Below are 20,522 nucleotides of genomic sequence, written 5' to 3'. Positions count from 1 at the left end.
ATTGATTCCTCTCAGGAACACTTCCTCTGCTAGTTAGAATGTCTACACAGATACATCAACAATTCAATCACTGCCTTTGTTAGCTAGTTCATTAATTTGCTGTTCAACAAATATTTAGGAGGCATCTCTTGAGCGAGGCAAAGTGTGGTTAGGAGTGTAAATTCTGTATGCGGACCACTCAGTGGGACACTAAACAAGGTAGATGCTCAGTACACATTTCTGATTATTTTTGTGACTCTCCACCACTGTTACAGATAAGCTCTTTGTTTGTATCGCGCCTTCTCACATGCCTGTGAGGTCATGGAAGTCCCCAAAGCAATATGACAGAGGATCTGTTTGATGAAGATTTTAATATTTTAGGGGGTATAATTTGGCTCACAACATGTATTAATTCAAGTGAAATGAGTTGTGTAATAACGCTCTGTGTCAGATGTTATAACCACAGTATTCTGTTAGGTAGGTGGCATTGCCCAGTTTTATGTAAGAGGAACTGAGAGAAGTTCTGGAACTTGCTTTCAGTCTAAAGGATGGTAATTAGCGGGAGCATGATAGGAGCCCACATGCCTCTGGTCCCAGTAGGTCTAGTTTGCTATTGTATCATTCAGCTTTCTCATCCCAATTGTTTTTTAAACACTTTATTCAGGAATAATCATGAACACATGTTAGAATTTTATAAAATTGAGTGAAAGCTGCTTAATGAAGTTTTATGATACGAAACATGGCAAAACCTTGTTAAAATTGCATTGAATTAGGTTTTGCCTTGTAATTTTTTTGTGAGGTAGAGATTTATTAGGATATCTCTGCATCTTTTCTCTGTATAAGAAACAGACTCCCTTGACAAATGTAAAGACTGAATTTCTAGAGCAAATATTATAAATGCTGGAAAAAGAATCAATTGGGAAGAGTTCATGGTTCTATTCTCATGTGAATATTTCCTCATTATTTCCTAAAAGCAAAGCACTCAGTGAAAATTATCATCAACTGGTTTAATGTGATTTCACTTGTATATGTCAGTTTTTAACATGGCTACATTGCTTTAACTAATTTTAGAAGATCATTTTAGCTGCTTGTGCATTTACCCAACAAATAGTTAATGGCAAGAGCCATTCTGAGCATCACGAATGCAGTGGTGAACAAAACAAAATGCTTGGCCTCATGGAGCACATATTCTAACGAGGGAAACAGACAGATGACAGATAACTGATTATTGTGATGCCAGGTTTGCGTAATGTCAGGTAGTGATGGAAAATTAAAACAGGATGCAGGAAGAGAGAGTGCTTGGGAATGCTATTCTAGACAGAAGGGTTGTGGAAGCAGCATTTGAGCAGAAAACTGGGGGGACAGGTCCTGTCAGTTTCTAGAGGTGGAGCCTTTCAGGCTGATGAGACAGCAAACACAAAAGGACCGGGAGTGGAGCTGGCTTGACATGTTAAGGGACAGCAAGGGGGTCACAGAGGATGGAGCTTGGTGGGAGGGATGGAGGTGTACCAGTAGGTTCTGCCATCAGAGAGGTAGGCAGGCCAGAGCCCGTGGGGTCTTCTAGGCCATCATAACAGACACTGTACTTTATTCAAAGCGTGATGAGCAGCCACTTGGGGGTTTTGAGGGTAGAGAGAGACAATCCGATTTATGTTTTCATGGGAGCGGCTGCCTGCTGTAAGAAGAAATGACTTGAAGAGGGGTCTGAATAGAATGGGGAGAGCAGTTAGATTCTTCCTTCAAAGAGGTCCCGCAGGGAGAGAGTTAATGTGGCTTGGAATCAGAAATGGACCAGAGGGAAGACGCCGTCAGATTCAAGGTCCACTTGGAAAGTAGAGCTGACAGTATCACTGGTTTGTTGGCTGTAAAAGCAAGCAGGCAAGGAGGACTCCGAGAGTTTTAATCGAAGAAATCGCTTAAGTGGTAATGTCGTTTACTGTGATTAGGAATACTAGGAGAGGAAAATGTTTGGAGAGGATGAAGAGTTTTATTCTGGAAATGTAAATCTGAGATGTTTATTACTAGTGATATTAGAGACTGGAATGTGAGGGAGAGTTCAAATTGGAGTTGTGAGCCTGGGAGATATCACCCTGGAGGCGGGGCAGTGAGTTGAATGGTATCCCCTAAAAAGATGTGTCTAAGGCCTGATTCCCCCACCCCCGCCCCATGCCAGCGAATGCGTTCTTATTTGGAACGAGGTTCTTTGCAGAATCTTTTTTTGGGGGTAGAGATACATTTATAAAACCATAACAATTATATTTCAGATACTATTTTACTTTTACTTGAATTTCACAAAAGAAAAAGAGAAGTTGATGGAATTGCTGAATTCATATATTTCCTCTAGACAAGAGATAGTTCCCCTAAAATATCCCTTCAAGATTAAAAAAAAAAAGAAACAGCGAGAACATTAAAGTTGACGTCATTATGATTTTTCCCAAGGACATATTTTAATTTTTGTTTGTGTCGATTGACTTCTTGCTGTGAAAGATGAGTTCGTTGGCCCAGCCACACTGGCATGAACACACAGTTCTGAAAATATTGAAGCCCTTCTGTACCAGTTAGTAAATGTCAGCCACTGGACTCAACCCAGGGCGCGCTCTCTCTCTCTCTCTCTCTCTCTCTCTCTCTCTCTCCCCTGGCTGCCCCATCCCACCGCCAGGACCAACCCCAACCCCCAGCTCCCCCGGACCCAGAGCTACAGGGGGAAGGGGACTCTGGTCCTATCTCCCAGGTGCCTTCGACAGCCACCACTTCGCCCCAAGCAGCTTAGCTTCTATCTGTTTTACATAATGGCCACCAGGTAAGGCTTTGTCTGCAGAAAGTACTCAGTGTAAAAAACATTTGAAAACCTCTGCTAAAGGTCAGCCCTCAGGCCCTTGCAAGTTTGCACAGTCCAGGGATTTCTGAGAATGAAGGCCTTTCTCCCCAAAACACCAGCTCCTTATGGAGTCAAGTGCACGTCTGCATCCTGGTGTGATTACCTTGCCTCCAAAGGGACAGCAGACACAGGCCTGTGGGTGTAGAGAGGACCCCTGAGCCGGCTCCAAACGGGGTGAGGCAGAAGGTGCTGGAGCACAGGCTCAAGTGGAGGTGGCAGGAAGGGAGTGGGCTTTGCTCTGTGCCCAGGCCTGTGCCAGGTGCTCACGGTCCAGATCCTCTCCTATCCTACGAGAGGTGCTTCTTTGCTCCCTTCCCTCCCCCCCTCCTTCCTTCCGGATTTACTGAGCACCTGTCTGTGCGAGGGGCTGGGGTACAAAGGCAAAGCTAGCATCCCCAAGACCTCACCGCCCCGTGAGAGCATCATCAAGAAAATGGCTGTGACCGCGGTGGGTGCAGGATGCAGGGGGAGCCCCTAGGGACTCAGGGGAGATTCTCCAGTGGAGTTAAAGCCGGTTGGGACCTGAAGGCTGAGGAAGGGCATTCCAGGTGGAGGGAACTGCATGGGCAAAGGCAGGGAGGCAGGAAAGAGCCCGCCTGGTGTGGGAACTGTGGGAGGGCGATGGAGTCCGAGTCCAGGAAATCTGCTGGGTGAGGTTGGGGTCCCAGAACCCACTCCCTGGGCCCTCTGCCTTCTTGACCTCCTTTGCTCCTGGCTAGGAAGAGGACCAAGGAAATAACCCTGGTGAAGAGGAGGAGAAAAAGCAGAGGCGACTGAGAAGTGGCTGAGAACCAAGTGGCATTCCAGAAGCCACAGGGAAGAGGGTTTCAGGAAGGACCTTGTGATTAGCTGTGTCCAGTGCTGCAGAGAGATCAAGGTCAAGGCTTAGTCTACCACTCAGCCTTGAGGAAGGTGGATGACACAGTAAGAACTGGAACGCAGGAGTTGCTAGCTATGGGACACTGAGATTTCCCTTCCATTGTCACGAAGCAGTACCACCAACCTAGTGGCTTAAAAGGCAGCGTAACCATGTTTTTTGCCTTTCTGGCTTGGCAATCTCCCCAGTCCTCATAGGCTGTATTCATCTTCAAGCTTGAAGTGCTCCTCTGCAAGGAGCCCGGGAGGTGCTGGGAAGCAGCCCCCATTGAGCCACTTGTATTCTTAGCCCACAAATCCTTTCCGCTGCTTGCTGAAATATTCAGTAGTAAACAGAAGCAAAGCAGCCTTGAACCTGGTTAAGTCCTGCCTCCAATCTTTGTGTCTAAACCAGACTATTATGTGCTCATCCAATGGAGATGAGGGTAGAGAATTGACCCTAGGATTTGGCACATGAAATTCGTTGGTGACCTTAATAGGAAGGGGTTGGTAGGAAATCCTTTTTTAGAGGAGGTCCAAAAGAGACTTGCACGTGAGGAAGTGGAAACAGAAGATAGACCGAAACTCTTTCAAGTTTCACTGTTGAGATAAACAGAAAAATGGGACACAGTAGTGTAAGATCAAGAGAATGGTTTTGAAAGGTGGGGGACATTATAGCATGTTTGTATGTTGATAAGAATGACCCAGGAGAGAGAAAATTGGTGATGAAGAACAGAGATGGGGTAAGTGTAGGAGAAGCAGGATAAAGAATGGATAAATGTGAGAAAAATCCTTGATTAGGGGAGGGAGGTATAATGTAGAGACCTGTGGGAATCTTTGCCATACACAGGAGAGGACTGGATATTGTGTCTCATTTTAACAGTAGGAAAAGCAGAGGATATGGGTACAGATGAGGTTAGATGGTTAGATTGATTGGTGGGGAGATAGTTTTTATCATACTGAGTTTATTTATGATGGTGTAATGTCCACTTTTCCTGGTAGGTTGTAATGGTCAGATAACGAAGACTCCACGTTTATGGAAAAGTGACACAAACATCCATGTGCTTTATAGATACCGCTGCACCTTAGCTGAGCAGTTCATCATAATGTTAGACTCGCATTATCTGTATAGAAGGCCAAGGAGTCCGTCCCAACAGTGGTGTTGATTTATTACCTGAGCACAAGTTCATTACCCATGAAGACTCTGACTGTGCCTTTTATCTTCTGGGCGCAGCCATATGTCAGCGTTACCCATCAAGCTTGTCGTCTACAATACAGGACTGTTCAAAGGCCTCACCAGGGAAGCAAATGTGTCTGGAAACTCCTTTCATGGTGATTTATTTCACAGAAAATGAATTTCATTTCTAAAGCTAGCATAACCAGAGTTCATCCTGGAGTAGATAAATATATATATTAAAAAAAACCCTACTTCTCCAAGAGGAGTGCTTCCTCTGGTTGGGAAGAGGGTACCATCCTCTCTTGAGATGAAATTTGTGAATTTTATCAGAAGCTGGAGGCAGACTTCTTTATTTGTTTTGTGGAGGTGTGTCCAACCCACCTCCTCAAGCTTTTGGCTTTCAACAAGTCTCCCTCTTCAATCTGGAAAACGTTAAAGTCCACGGGTGTTGCAAATTGATAGTCACTGACCTTTGGCAACGTTTAGCAGACGTCTACTTTACCGTCTGGTCTTGGAGGTGCTGTTAAATTGAACAGAAGCTTCATGCATCAGGCATTAAGTCGCACTCAGAATCTGATGAGTGTATTTATCAAATGCAAATACAAGAGCACTCCACGGAGAAAACCTGTTTCCAGGCAGCCTCTCTGCCGTGATTTTTCCTTTCAGTTGGATTCCCAGCTTACCTTGAAATTCTGAGCCTTAAATATTTGACCAAATTAAAGAAGTCAATAGATGTTAATTGCACATGAGCCCAAATCCTCCCTGCTATTAATTGTATCAATTAGTATGTGTAAATGTATCTTACACTTTAAGAAGAAATTACTTAATTGCTCATAGGTGCCATGTTTTGACTTCTTAAGGGATATATTTTTTATCTTAGTATTTCTAACATGAATGAGACTCATAGAATCAATTAGATTTTTCTTTAATGGAGAAAGTGATAAGAACAGAGGCTAAAACCAAAAAGGCTCCTGGTCTTTGAAAAAATCATTTTATATCTGCTCTGGTCAATCAATCATTCTTTTAAATGAGCATCTACTGTGTATTAGGCTTGACCAGGGAATAACTTAAACGTCTGCTCTGAAGAAAGCAGGTAGCACAGAAACACATGACCCTACACACCTGTGTGATCAGAACTTTGATAGGAAATGTGTGCAATATATCATCATACCATAATACTCTGAAGTCTGGGAATTACAGATACACATTTCAAATCATGCAGCTATTTTGCATTGTATGTACTTGAATGTTAAGAGTTTCATGCATGTACAATTCAAGTAGGCTTGTTCAAGCTTTTGTTAGAAATTAGCCCATTTGCAAAGGAGAACAATTAGTTTATCCGTAGGTTGATGAATAGGCTGGCCCTAGTGTAGAAAGCTCCCATTCGAGCTTTTAAAATGTATGTTGAATCATAGAATTATGTCTAAAATTATATCAAGATTTACATATACCATAAAAAGTATGTTGAACCATAGACTTGGAAACATGACAACAAAAAATATTTATCTTATAGGTTTTTAAAAAAGCTTTTTTAGTTGCTAAGAGAGTAGATCTTAAAAGTATATGCTCTTTAGACATGCTATTTTTATTGGGAAAGATAAAATGAACTTGATTGTGAAATTTACTGTGAAAGAGAATAGATTTAGATCATGAATATGAATAGATATGTATTTGAATTCTTTTATAAAAATAGGAATGAAACAGAGAAGTCTGAAGGCACATTGCCAGAAGTGAATGTGCTATGAAAGTGGAATGTGTTATTGTCATCAAGATTTTATCAATGTGAAAGGAAATGTGAGATGTGGATTGCTAACACTGACATGTTCCTTCCTTCCGCCACTGGGCGTCACTGTAGAGACGTGGCATGAACATGTTCGAATTTTCCCTGAGTTGCTCTTTGTGGAGTTTGAATGTTGAAATTTGTATGTGAAAAAGGAATACAGTTTATGAGAAAGTCTAAAAAATATGTAAGAAAGCAATAAAACATAATCTCTCCCTTAATTGAAAATTAGAGATATGAATCTTTTCTCCGGAAATCTCATTATATTAATATATGAATGTGTTGCATTGCTATTCAAAGTGGAAGTGTTTAATTACTAGTAAAATGACTTTAGTATTAAAGAACAATTGTGTTCTCATGTCTTTTTGTTTCAAAATTCAAAGACATTTAGCTGTGTCGATGTGGTTCAGTTGTTTGGAGTGTAGTCTCATCTCATACACCAAATAGGTCACCATTTCTATCCACTGTCTGGGTGTGTGTAGGAGGCAACCAATTAATGTTTCTCTCTCATGTTGATGTTTCTCTCTCTCCTTCCCTGTCCCTTTCTTTGTCTAAATAAAGTCAATTAAAAAAAACTCACAACATATTCTCAGGTGAGGATTAAAAAAATTCAAAGACATTTAAACACAATTAATAATCACTTACACATTTAAATCTTACTCCTGAATTCTGATGCGACCACAAGCTTCTAACATTACCATTGGCATAGTAGTAGTTCTTTTAAAAGTTGCTATAAAAACATATTCTACAAGCCATCCCCAGAATATCTGCTCAAACCAGATCCATAGATTTATTGTGTGGCAGTTTATTTATATAAAATATGACCATTAAAAAAACCAAATCAAAACTTCTAAATTTCTGTAAGACTTTTATTTTCCCTAGCTGATTTCAGGGTCCCTGCCTCCAAATCCCTTCCTTTCTTCTTTCTTCCTCTCTTCCTTCCTCTTCTTCCCTCCTTTCTTCTTCCCTCCCTCCCTCCTTCTGTACTTCCTCCTTCTCTCTTTCCTCCTGTACATCCTCCGTCCTCCCTCCCCTTTCCTTTCTTCCCTTTTTCCTCCCTCTATTCTTTCTCTGCGATGTTTCTTGAATAGAAGGAGAACCATTTCTTCGACTGACACAAGAATGAAGAAAGTACATGCAGATAGTGGTTAATTTGGAGATATCTGGAGAGGCATTTGAAGAATTTATTGCCTGTTGACGTAGATTTTTCTAAGTTGGAAGCAAGGCTGTGGGCTGAGAAAAAACTGGGAGTGGAGGGTGGAAAGGAGGATGGGAGAGCAGGGGGTTGTGTAAGATGTTGGAGGAACAAGGTATTTTGAACAGCCGCTGTGGGGAAAGGAAGAAGGAGCAAGTGGGCAACACGGAAGGACTCCATTGGGGCAGAGCGCATGTGCACCAAGCAGCCAGGGGGCTGGACAGGCAAATAGTTGGATTGCTTTTGAGTCAGAATTTTGCAGGATCTGTTGGATGGAAGACAAAGTGGGCAAAAGAGTTGAGGATATTGGAAAAATACTCATTGGAAAGGTGGACTCTGAAATCCTTGGAAGAAGGGAAGAAAGTGAAGCCAGACAGGACCTGTAAGTTTTGGGGGGGGAAAGGGATGGTTCAGGGATGGGGTTCTGGATGAGGTAGGAGAGCAAAGGCATGGGAAGAACAGGAGTCTGTGGTTAGAGAGGAGACTGTAAGCATTTATGATGTACAGATGGAACAAGTCCACATTACAAATGTCCCGGATGTGGTCATGGGAGGAAACTGCTAAAATGGCATGCAGGTAAAAATCACTGAGTAGGAGAGGTCAAGAAACTAAACACATAAGAGAACTGGATACATCATCTCCACAAACAACTAAGCTGTGCAGATAATGGGGGAACTAAGGATAGTAAGGAATAGCATGATACTAAAACCTTCAATTAAGTGTGTGTGTGTGTGTGTTGAATATGGTGGTGTCTGGGCATTTCCTAGATGGCAGCAAGTGGGAGGAACAGAGGTTTGGAGCAGCTCCGAGGAGCGAGAAAACTTCATTAATGTCTACTCTCTTTTCTTCCAACCCTGTGCTCCAGGGAGCTCAGGAAAACATGCAGTCTCCACCCAAAAGGCATGGGGGAGAGAACTGGGTGTAAGTGACAGCAAGGAAGTGAGAAGCATTGTTTAGACCAGAGCAGGAGTGTGTTGGAGCAATTTGGTGACAACAGAGATGGTTCCAGATGGCACAGTGAGAGGACTGGCAGAATGGCCGCAAAGGGAGGAAGTGGGCAGTTTGCTGGAATGAAGGACAAGCTGTTCTGCTAAAATAACCAAGAAACATTTTCCAGAAACTTTGCCTTAATAAGAAATTACATAAATAAAAGCATACAACATAAAATTATATTGTAAAACAGGGCAGCCTAGCGTTTAATAGCATAAACTAGAGCCAAAATGCCTGGGTTTGAATCCTGGCTCCACTCTTTACTAGTTTCTGATCTTGGGCAACTGACTTAACTTTTCTGTGCCTCAGTTTCCTCATCTGTAAAATGGGGGTAATTGTAATTCCTTCCTTACAGGGTTGTTATGAAATGAGTTAATATCTACAAAGTACTTAGAGAGTGTCTGGCAGTTTAAAAGTATGACATAAAATTAATTTGTTTCCTTGCTTAAAAAGTGGGTTTGTGGCTGTCAAGTTTCAGATATGCAGTTATTTTTCCTGCAGATATTCCTGTTAAAGAAGACTTTTAAAAAACCAATAGTTTTAGCAGTTTCAGGAAGCATAGAGCTATTAAACTTAAATACCTCCCCGTAAAGTTAACCCTTGCTTTCCACTTCCTGCCTGCCTGGCTTTGCTCAGGATTGCCAACATTATCATTTGCCCAAGGCTCCTTCCACATTTGTGTTGTCATCTTTATAAGCCAGGATGACGCACAGAGCTGGAGCCAACCCTTTCAGAAAGTAGTTTTAGTTCCTATGCGTGTGTGTGTGTGTGTGTGTGTGTGTGTAAACCATAGTTTCTTTGTAATGGTGTTCATAGTGGCCCATATAATGCAAATCAGGTTCCCTTTATAGTAGGTGCCAGCAGAGCCGATAGATTGAATGAGAAATTCTCGCTGTAGGAGGAGCTTTTCAGTTTCTCCTGTTCAGAAGAGGAGAGATGACCAGTGGATCTTGGATGTGGCTTGGGAGTGAAGGGAGACTTTAAAAAAAGAGAGAGAATGAGCTGGTGTTATCTAGTACCAAGGTCACCAACTGGAACTCCGGGCAGTTTCCTTGCTGTTGCCAGCAGAGACCTGGATGATGTTCTGGGCCAGAACATTTTGTGGTCAGCAGTCAGCTGTCTGAAGTATCTGTTCAAGATTCCAAATAATTGCTGAGGGCTGTGTGCACAGCATTCTTAGTTATTGTCTGCAGTAAAAACTCCTGCATGAGAAGGTAAGAGTGGGAAGGCCGCAATAGTCCCAGGCCCACAGCCAGGGATTCCTCCTTTCTCTCCTTTATCTTTCTTCTCCTCTCTTCTCTTCCTTCCACAAATATTAAATCATTTGCCTGGCCAGCGTGGCTCAGTGGTTGGGTGTTGATCTATGAACCAGGAGGTCACAGTTTGATGCCCTTTCAGGGCACATGCCTGGGTTGCAGACTCCATCCCCAGTGTGGGCATGCAGGAGGCAGCAGATCAATGATTCTCTCTCATTATTTATGTTTCTATCTCTCTCCCTCTACCTTCTTCTCTGAAATCAATAAAAATATGTTTTAAAAACATCTTTCAAGCATTTTGCTAGACTCTGGGCATATATTGGTGAGCAAGATAGAGTGTCTGTTACCATAGCAACTGTAATTTTTATGTTTTCTGTTAGTTCATATTTTACCTAGGATCACATGGAACAATATTACCTGACTTTGAAAATGAAAACTGTGCTATTCAGAATTTCTGGAAGTAACAAGGAAATAATGTTCATGGAAAACTTACGGGGAAAAAAACGCCATGAAACTATTCCCATTCATCGCTGATTGCTTGCAGAAATAAAATATTCCATAATCTTTGCCAAGCAGAAAAAAGAACATTTACTTCACCCCCCCAAACCCAAAACAAAAAAAATGCATTAACTGAAGGACATCTAATTCCCTAAGTCTGTTTTTAATTTTTCTATATATACATGTTTACACTAACTCTTCATTGATTTTTTTCTTTGCTGTTGTGTTAGAGTACAGTGTTCCAGATTACTTTTCTGGAAACTGCTAATGTGGTTCCTGGCTTGGTTTTGTCCCATTTCTTAATTAGGTGAAACAACACACTACTTGTAATTTAGTTGCATTCATCAATCGAAGAAATGGCAGTGTTCTTATAGGAAAACCACTGTGCTGACCACAAACACAGGTAACATGGTAGAATGGTCTCTTTCCTTTCTAAAATTTGTATTTCAATTCTTATCTGAACCTAAGAAAAATAAATAGGCTTGTTTTTTCGTTCATTTATTTACTTAACGATAAACATTTGTTGAGTTCCCACTCTGTTTGGCATCTATATGAATTGCTTAGAATATGCAGGTTCAATATTATTTTATTCTTGAAGAGATCCTGAGATGCTTATTGAGTGAGATAGACAAATAAGCAGATTCCTAGTGTCATGTGAGAACTCTGATGTTTGTGCACACAGAGAGCTCTCGGGGCACGGAGGAAGGACTCCACACGTACACTTGTGGGGGTCTGATTACGGACCTGCAGGACAGGCCTGAAAAGGATTTTGAAGATGGTAGGCGTTGACCAAGAAAAGAAGAGAAGGGAAGGCTATGTGGAGGTGAGGGGGATGGTGTTAGGAAGTGAGGAGGCAAAAATGCATGGTTACCTGGAGAACTGCATCTGGTTGTGTAATATTGAGAGCTCAGGATCGGAGCAGAGTGAGAGCAGTGATGGGAAACAAAGTTGGTGAGATCACAACTTTCCCGTACTGAGTGGTTTTTATGCACAAAGCACTTTACATGTGTTGGTATTTAATTGTCTTTAATGAATAGACTATTTTTTAGAGCCATTTTATGTTCACAGAATAACCCAGTGGAAGGTACAGAGAGTTCCTATGTACACCCTGTCCCCACACATGCACAGCCTCCTGAACTATTAACATCCCCCACCGGAGGGGTGCAAATGGACCTACACTGACACATCGTTATCACTCAGAGTCCATAGTTTCCATTAGGGGTCACTTTTGGTGGTGTACATTCGATGGGTTTGAACAGATGTAGAATGACATGTATCTATTGTAATCTTGTTCGGAATAGTTTCACTGCCCTAAAAACCCTCTGTGCCTGCTTTCCACTCCTGCCTCCCCTCCCCCTGGCAACCACAAATCTTTTTATTGCCTCTATAGTTTTGCCCTTCTCAGAATGTCATGTAGTCTTTTCATATGGCTTCTTTCACTCAGTAATAACAGGCATTTAAGGTTCCTCTATGTCTTGTCATAGCCTGACAGCTCCTTTCTTTTTAGCGTTGACTAATATTCCATTGTCTGGATGTGCCACAGTTAATTTATCCATTCACCCACTGGAGAACGTCTTGGTTGCTTCCAAGTTTTGGAAATTATAAGTAAGCTGCTGTAAACATCTGCATACAAGTTTTCTGTGGGCATGTTTTCAGGTCCTTCAGGTAAACACTAAAGTGCGATTACTGGGCCCCATGGTAAGACTGTTTAGTTTTGTAAGAAACTGCCAAACTGTATTCAAAGTGGCTGCTCCATTTTGCGTTCCCATCAGCAATGAACGAGAGTTCCTATTGTCCCACTTCCTCACCAGCATTTGGTGTTGTCAGTGTTCTGGATTTTGGCCACTCTAGTTGGTGCGTAGTAATATTTCACTGTGGCTTTCATTTACATTTCCCTGATGACATGTGGTCTAGAGCACCTTTTCAGATCCATACCTGCCATCTGTCTATCTTCTTTGGACAGGTGTCTTTCCAGTCTTTCACCCATTTTTAAAATCAGGTTGCCTCCTCCCAGTGCCGGAAGCACGAGGGGATTTTTCTCAGATAATCACTGTGAGGATTTGGTTGAGCTCCTGGAGGCAAAACTAACAAAAGTATTGGCACCTATTACGATTGGGTCCCCCTTCAGTTTTCTACTCTGAGATTCTCCACACTGAACATTCAGCAATTCAGCAATCACAGGTGTTCCTACCTGGGCCCGGGTCCCCTCAGAGTTTTCTGCTTCTGGGTTGTGAAATGTCTGTATATTAGTACATCTGTCTGTCTCTCCAAATTTGGGGGGAGGGGGGGGGCGATGCTTTATGACTCCATTTGTTTGATGAATCTAAGAAGGATTTGTTGATTTTTCAGTCTGTTCTGCTTTTGACTTATTGTGTGGACACAGTGGCAACTTCCAAGTTCCTCACTTGCTGGTTTCTCATTTTATTGATGAGTCAGAGTGAACATATGACTTATTCTTTTTTTTAAAAAAAAAAAAATATTTTTTTATTTATTTCAGAGAGGAAGGGAGAGGGAGAGAGAGATAGAAACGTCAATGATGAGAGAGAATTATTGATTGGCTGCCTCCTGCATGACTCCTACTGGGGATCAAGCCCTGACTGGAAATTGAACCATGACCTCTTGGTTCATAGGTTGATGCTCAATCACTGAGCCACACTGGCTGTGCTATAATTTATTCTTCAAACAGGAGGTCCTTTAAGAGTTAAAGGGGATGCTGTTAAAAATTATTCCAGCCCTGGCTATGTGGCTCAGTTAGTTGGGCATTGTCCAGTGCACTGAAAGGTTGCCCGTTCAATTCCAGGTTGTGGGCTCCATTACCAGTAGTGGGTGACTCTCACATCAGTTTATTTTTTTTTTCTCTGTCTCTCTCTCTCCCCCTTCCTTTCTCTCTAAAATTTAATGAAAAAAGAAAGAATAATTATTCCGGCATCAAATGTAAGCTGTGACGAATGGCTCTGCTATTGATGTGGTTGCACCTGATGAGGAAACTAATGTCTTGGAGCTAATAAGAGGCAGTGCTTGGGTCAGTGCTCTTGGCCTCTAGGCCATAGAAGAATCAGACCTTTGATGTGCATTGAGTCTTTTCAAGGTCTTCATTAGAACTCATCAGCGCTCATCATTGTGGCTATTATTTCCTGAAGAGAAACATAATTGAAACACTATCACCCATTCCTTATTAGCTCTTATTTATATTTTCCTTTTAGTTAGAGGGCAAGAGTTTTATTAAATTACTCTTTAGTTTACTTATTACTTTATCTAATTTCTTCTAATTCTGGGAGTTGTTCTCCATCCCATAATTCTGGGCTCAAAGAGATATCTAATAAACTTGCCAAAGAACACAGATAATCACTTTTAGAATCTAGCGAAGAATTGGAAGGCAGAAAAATATAGTGATTAAAAATGGAAGTAGGTTGCCTGGGTTTCACACCCTACAGGCTGTGAGCTTTTACACAGCGTATAGTTCCTCTCCAAGTCTCCCTTTCCTCATCTGTGTAATTGAGGAAATAAGAGTACCAACTGCATAGAGTCATTCCAAGCCCTACATGAGGCGGGCTCATAATCAGGGCTCAATAATTGGTCTCTATTATTATTTTTATCTAAGTCATCAGATTTCCAGTGAAGTGTTTGCAAAACATGCTGCCTTGGAAACTCTCTGGCCATGGCTTTGAGGTCTGTCTGCAGCCTGGTAGCAGGACTTCATTGGTGATTTTAAGCTGCCTATTTTTGTACATCTAAACATGAAAAAACCAGGGATCTCCTTGGGCAAACCACCAAGCATAGACTCCTCTGCCTTCTTATAAATAAGGGAGCAGTAAAGAAAATGCTTTTAAAATTCAACTTTTATTTTTATTAATGTTTTAAATGTATGTAGCTTTAAAATATCAGTCCCTTCCCCATCCCTCCCAACTCTTGATTACTTATTTCCAGAGGCTTCCACTTTCACCATTTTAGCTTTTTCTTTTTGCATTCACCTCCATACTTTTATGTGATCTTTTTATACTACTATTTCTTGATTTTTAAAACATTTTAGATATTCTTTTTTGACTTTCTGCTGCAGAGAAGATTCAGCTGTCCTATATCCCTCTCCCATACCCACATATACTTACACACACGCATACACTTAACCTTCACATTTCACTAATGAATATGTATGATTATGAAATGTTATTCACAGCTAACCCAAGTGGTAAATGATTACATTTCCATGATGCTGTCTTTGAGATTTGATAGTTGATTCTCTGTTTGCATAATCTTCTATATGTCTATCACTAATGCACCCTCAGCCTCACCTTCGGAAGTTGAAGGTATTAAGAGATTTCATACATAAAAAATATTTAAGCATGCATGTTATGTGCAGAACCTGGGAGGAAAATTTAAATGTATAATTGCCATGTATGCGAGATACAAAAATAAACTCATGAATTTAAAAGTATTTGGTGATACACTGTTTATTTTTTTTCTCTGTTGAACAGAAAGTTATCTCACGGATGGGTGGTTTCACAACTCTCCTCCTTATCTCACTTGAGTCCCCCAGACTGACCTGGGGTAGCAGTAGATTAGAGAGAGGAGCAGGAAAAGGACCAGGCATATGAGTGCTTTATGCTTAGCATGGGGAGAAATATGTCTCTACAATTTGTTCATTTCCTGCAGACTGTGCAATGGGTTTGTTTGGTACTGCAGGTCTGAGAACCATTGGAGTCATCACCAAACTGGACCTTATGGATGAGGGAACGGATGCCAGGGACATTCTAGAGAATAAGCTGCTGCCTCTTCGCAGGGGTAACGTACCGTGTGCCCCCCAGGGATTCCTTTGATGACGTGGCTGAGAAACAATGGGCAGGCCAGTGGGAGGCCTGGTTTTAATGCTGCCTCAGGTGTGAGGAATGGGTTTATGATTAGCTACACTTTTTATGGAATAGACACATGAAAAATGATCCACGGGGGAAAGTATTCCTTAATAGGAACAAGAAAATAGAGAAAGGGGCGAGGGGTTGGAAGGAAGGGTATAAGTATTCAAAGATTGCATAAATATATACTGTCCTCTTTTAAGTCTGACTTACCTGCTATATGGCAAAACTGCTAAGAAACATACTCTATTTTTTTAAAAAAAGTTTTTTAAAAAATTGATTTTAGAGAGGAAGGAAGAGTGAGAGATAGAAACATTGATAAGAGAGAATCATTGATAGGCTGCCTCCTGCACACCCCCTAATGGGGATCGAGCCCACAACCCAGGCATGTGCCCTGACTGGGAATCGAACCCGGGACCTCTTGGTTCATGGAACGCTCAACCACTGAGACACACCGGCTGAGCAGAAATATACTTTATTAAAATGCACAGAGCTTTTAAGGGTAAAGGACATTATTGTGTTAATGCTAAAATATTGCCATTAGCCAAATCAACCAGCCTTCGTTAAATACTGATGTCTCAAGTTGAGTTTTGAAAAGGGACCCCAAAATAAACAACAAAGAGTGCCCCAAACACCATAGGTGTGTGTTCTGTTTCAGGTTACGTGGGGGTGGTGAACAGAAGCCAGAAGGACATCGATGGGAAGAAGGACATCAAGGCCGCCATGCTGGCGGAGAGGAAATTTTTTCTCTCACACCCGGCTTACAGACATATTGCCGATCGGATGGGGACCCCGCACCTACAGAAGGTCCTTAATCAGGTAAAAATTCATGTGCTTTTAAGCAACAAGAACAATTAAGGAAATATGTAAGTGACTTTTGGAATTCATATTTCTTATTTTTATATTCATTTTTTCTTAACGTAAGACATGCAGCTTAAATGACAGGAATTTTAAAAATGAATATAAATATTTACAGCCACATTGTTACTATTCTCTTGAATAGAATCATCCACCTCAATATTATTGAAAGAACAGTGCTCAAAGCAGAAAGACATACTTATTGAGGAACAGTGAACCAGAGGTATACATTTTAGCGCACATTTTTATAGGTAACCTGTTGAAGGCAGAAGCCAGTGACCTAGCGCGGTTAGGCTGGGGCCTAGAGGTAGAGGCAAGAGGAAGTGCCTGTTTGGGCTGCAGAATGGAGGGAAGGTTCACAGCCGACAGGTTCTTCCGAGCTCCACCAGGGTGGGGAGCCATGTCTCCTGAGAACGTCAGGCACCCCGCGTAGCTCTCCATTCCTTCGTTTCTACCACATTGTGACTTAAGGTTTCCTTGGACAAGGTAAGTGATCTGATCATCGATCCCTGCCGGGTGTTGCTAGGCATCCTCATTGGTAACATCAGCTGCATTGGAACAGGCTACACCAGATGGCCCCGGCGAGTAACTCAGACATTTCGAGCATCGCCTCCAGCAGTGGAGGAGAGGGTCTGAGCTTCTTCTGACTACCTGTCTCTGCATTCAGTCTCAACTGTGTGTATTATTCCTCCAGTGTTGAGCAATTAGAAAAACAGTGGAGCAAAGCATGGAGGCATGGAACAGACTGACATGCGTCAATGTGGGGTTGGGGGAACGAGAAGAGATAAACCAAAAAACGTACATACTTATATGCATAGCCCATAGACACAGGGAATAGGGTAGGAAAGACCTGGGGGAATAGGCAGGGGCTGGGAGGAGGGGGAGTAAAGGGGGAGGGGAATGAGAGATATCTGTAACACTATCAACAATTAAAAATATATTAAAAAAAAGAAAAACATTGAAGGCCAAGTTTTTGTCTCCCGAGCTAATCTTCAACCTCACGAGCTAATCTTCAACCTGTCGTATGCGTGTGTGAGATTTTTATTTTGTTTTATTTAGCAACTCACCAACCACATTCGAGACACCCTGCCAAACTTCAGGAACAAACTGCAGGCCCAGATGCTGTCCATAGAACACGAAGTCGATGCCTACAAGAACTTCAAGCCCGAGGACCCCACCAGGAAGACCAAAGCCCTGCTGCAGTGAGCCCCTCTCCCTCCCTTGCCCCGCCCTACCGTTTTCCCCCTTGGCTTTTGCCTCAGTCTATTATCCGTCGTGCTGTTTTCTCGGTGTAATAGAAGCAACAAGTCAAGTACATGAGGCTTTGTATAGATTATACAGTGAGCCTTGAATCTTTACATTTTCTTGAAGAATAATTGTTCTTACAAATTTAACCAGTTGCTCATCTGCATGCCCAATTTTATGGTGCTTTTATAATTGCATTCAGTAAATAGGTAGTACCAATATGATAACTCAGCAGGGGTGTTTTTGCCCTTAGAATTAGAAGTGGGCAGAGCTTCTGTTGAAAGTGTCACCTGGATTGTCCACCTTCCCTCAGTGTCACTTGTACTTTTTCCCCCCAATCATTTCATGTGATCTGTGTATATGTTTTCCAGTGGAATGAGAACCAAGGATTCAATAGAAAAGTACATACACATTGAAATTTCTTTATCCTTGTCCTTAATGATTTTAATTAACCCTTTGAACATGTAACTGCCAAGTATCTTTTTATTCCTTCACGATCTTCCCATCTTATCTTTGGTTACTAGATTTATCCCTGTGGGGCCTGGGATAGGATGGCGGCGTTGTTAGAGAATGACCAGCTCCTTGTGTCTATTACCCTGACTCCCTCTCCGGGTCCCTTCCAGCCTCATCTGTCCTTTTATCCCTGTTCTGTAACTTGCCTCAGGGCCCTCTCAACCAGAAGTCACCTCCCCACCCCTGCCCCATCCACCTTATATTCCAGGACATATGAAGTCCATTTCCAAAGATAATGCTTGCCATCTCTCTCTCTCTCTTTTTTCCTTTTAAAGATTTTTAGAGAGAAGAAGGAAGAGGGAAGGGAAAGGGAAAGAGAAACATTGATGTGAGAGTGAAACATTGATTGGCTGCCTCCTACTCAGGCATGTGCCATGACCAGGAATCAAACCAGCAACATTTTGGTGCATGAGACGATGCCCAACTAACTGAGCCATATCGGCCAGGGTGATGCTCGCCACCTCTTATTGGCCTCTTTCTCCCTCTGCAGTCTTGCAATTAAAATGTCCTCAATTTTGTTTAAAATGCATAATATAGCCGAAACCGGTTTGGCTCAGTGGATAGAGCGTCGGCCTGTGGACTGAAGGGTCCCGGGTTCGATTCCGGTCAAGGTCATGTACCTGGGTTGCGGGCACATCCCCGGTGGGAGATGTGCAGGAGGCGGCTGATCGATGTTTCTCTCTCATCGATGTTTCTAACTCTCTATCTCTCTCCCTTCCTCTCTGTAAAAAATCAATAAAATATATATTAAAAAAATGCATAATATAATTCCTTTCTTTGTGGGGGAATTTCTAAATGCTTAAATTATTTAGGTAGCATTTTATGTGCTCGTCTTATCCACTTAAAAATTATGAGATCATACAGAGGAAATTTTTTCTTGGATTCGGCTCTTTCCTAGTTCATTTTTTTCTTTTTATTCTTGGCTTTGGTTAAGCACCTATAAAAACTCTTCAAGTTACAGAGAAATGAAAGCTATTTTTGTGTAGGTCCTAGGTCATCATCTTTTATTTAAAAACTAGAGGCCTGGTGCACGAATTCATGTACATTGAAAGGAAATTAATTATAAGAAATATTTTAGAGGCCGGGAAGGTTTGCTGGCTTGGGAGGGCTCCAGGGTGTGTCCAGCCCATCTTGCCCAGTCTCCATTGGCCAGACCCCAGCAGCAAGCTAACCTTCCAGTTGGAGCATCTGCCCTCTGGTGGTCAGTGTGTGTCATAGCGACTGGTCTAGCAGTTAGAAACTTAGCATATTAGGCTTTTATATATATACATGTTTTTATTAATTTCAGAGAGGAAGGGAGAGGGAGAGAGAGAAACATCAATTATGAGAGAGAATCATTGATTCACTGTCTTCCTATATGCCCCCTATTAGGGGTTGAGCCTGTAATCCAAGCATGTGCCCTTTCTGGGAATTGAACCATGACCTCCTGGTTCATAGGTTGAAGCTCAACCACTGAGCCACGCTGGCCAGCCTAGGTCATCATCTTAATATCCAACCAAAACTATTGTCCTTGTGAAGACTGGGTCTTGCCTCTGTGACTTCATTGGATTCAGATTACAGACTTTTCCACAGTTAGATTTTTCCTTGGTAGATGAGTGATTCAGTTCCTTCCCTTCTCTCCCTACCCTCTCTCCCTTTTTCCTTTCATTCCTCCCTTTCTGCCTGTCTTCCTTCCTCTCATCTCTGTATATTCTGCTTGGCATCTGGATCTGGGGATTTAACAGTGGATAAGATTTTTGGCCTCAAAAAGAGGCCACAGTAGAGCAGATGAAACAGACATATCGGAAACTAATCTGATAAATGTGATATCTCTTGTAAGTATAAAATAGTAATGGAGCCTAGATGAGGAAGCAGAAGTAGTTACATGGAGCAAAGGTGTGAGTTCACAGAGAAAGGGAATGTGAATAAGACTCTGAAGTAAGGGAGGAGTCTGTCAGGTGAGGATAGTGTGGACTTAGGTGTTCCGTATGCTGGCTGCAGTGGCAGGACAGGGAAAGAAGGGCAGGACATACATTTTCTAAAATGTCCCACTGTTTCAGCACGTATCATATATTTATACCTTTCTAGGTGTTTAAAGAATTAGATTAGCATTAGCATATGCGTGGATATAGCTATAGCTGTATCTAATTATATTCTAGATTTCCTGGCTTAAGAATTTGCAGTTACTTTTCATTTATCCATGATTTTGATAAAAGATGCTGCAAGTATTAGATGGTTTGGATTTTTTTCCTATTAGATTTTGAATTTTAAAGTAGCTCCAGCATGATAAAATTATAGTTTCTAAATCCAGTCATCACCAATGCACATGATCATTTTCTCTGATGCTGGGGGCGGGGAAGAGAGTTGCTTGGGAAGGGGACTCAGCTAGAGCCATTGGAACACCCACCCGGAGTGATGTTGTAGGAGCTGTGGTTTGTTTGTTCTCTGTAAAGATTTATTGCTTATCTTGAA

At 41.9% G+C, this 20,522-nt stretch overlaps 1 protein-coding gene across 11 annotated transcripts in view; it reads left to right on the top strand.

Moving 5' to 3' along the window:
* Positions 1–20,522, top strand: part of DNM3 (dynamin 3) — a 377,759-nt gene that overhangs the window by 85,376 nt on the left and 271,861 nt on the right. For all 11 annotated transcript variants that reach the window (XM_036342917.1, XM_036342912.1, XM_036342907.1 and 8 more), the window contains exons 5-7: positions 15,289–15,387; positions 16,114–16,274; positions 17,373–17,515. In XM_036342917.1, coding sequence (XP_036198810.1) covers positions 15,289–15,387; positions 16,114–16,274; positions 17,373–17,515 — 403 coding nt within the window. The remainder of the gene's footprint in view (positions 1–15,288; positions 15,388–16,113; positions 16,275–17,372; positions 17,516–20,522) is intronic.

This window comes from Myotis myotis, unplaced genomic scaffold, assembly GCF_014108235.1.
Source record: "Myotis myotis isolate mMyoMyo1 unplaced genomic scaffold, mMyoMyo1.p scaffold_m19_p_18, whole genome shotgun sequence".
Lineage (NCBI taxonomy): Eukaryota > Metazoa > Chordata > Mammalia > Chiroptera > Vespertilionidae > Myotis > Myotis myotis.
Note: the sequence above shows the minus strand (reverse complement) of the source record. Positions and strands in the feature narration are given on the sequence as shown.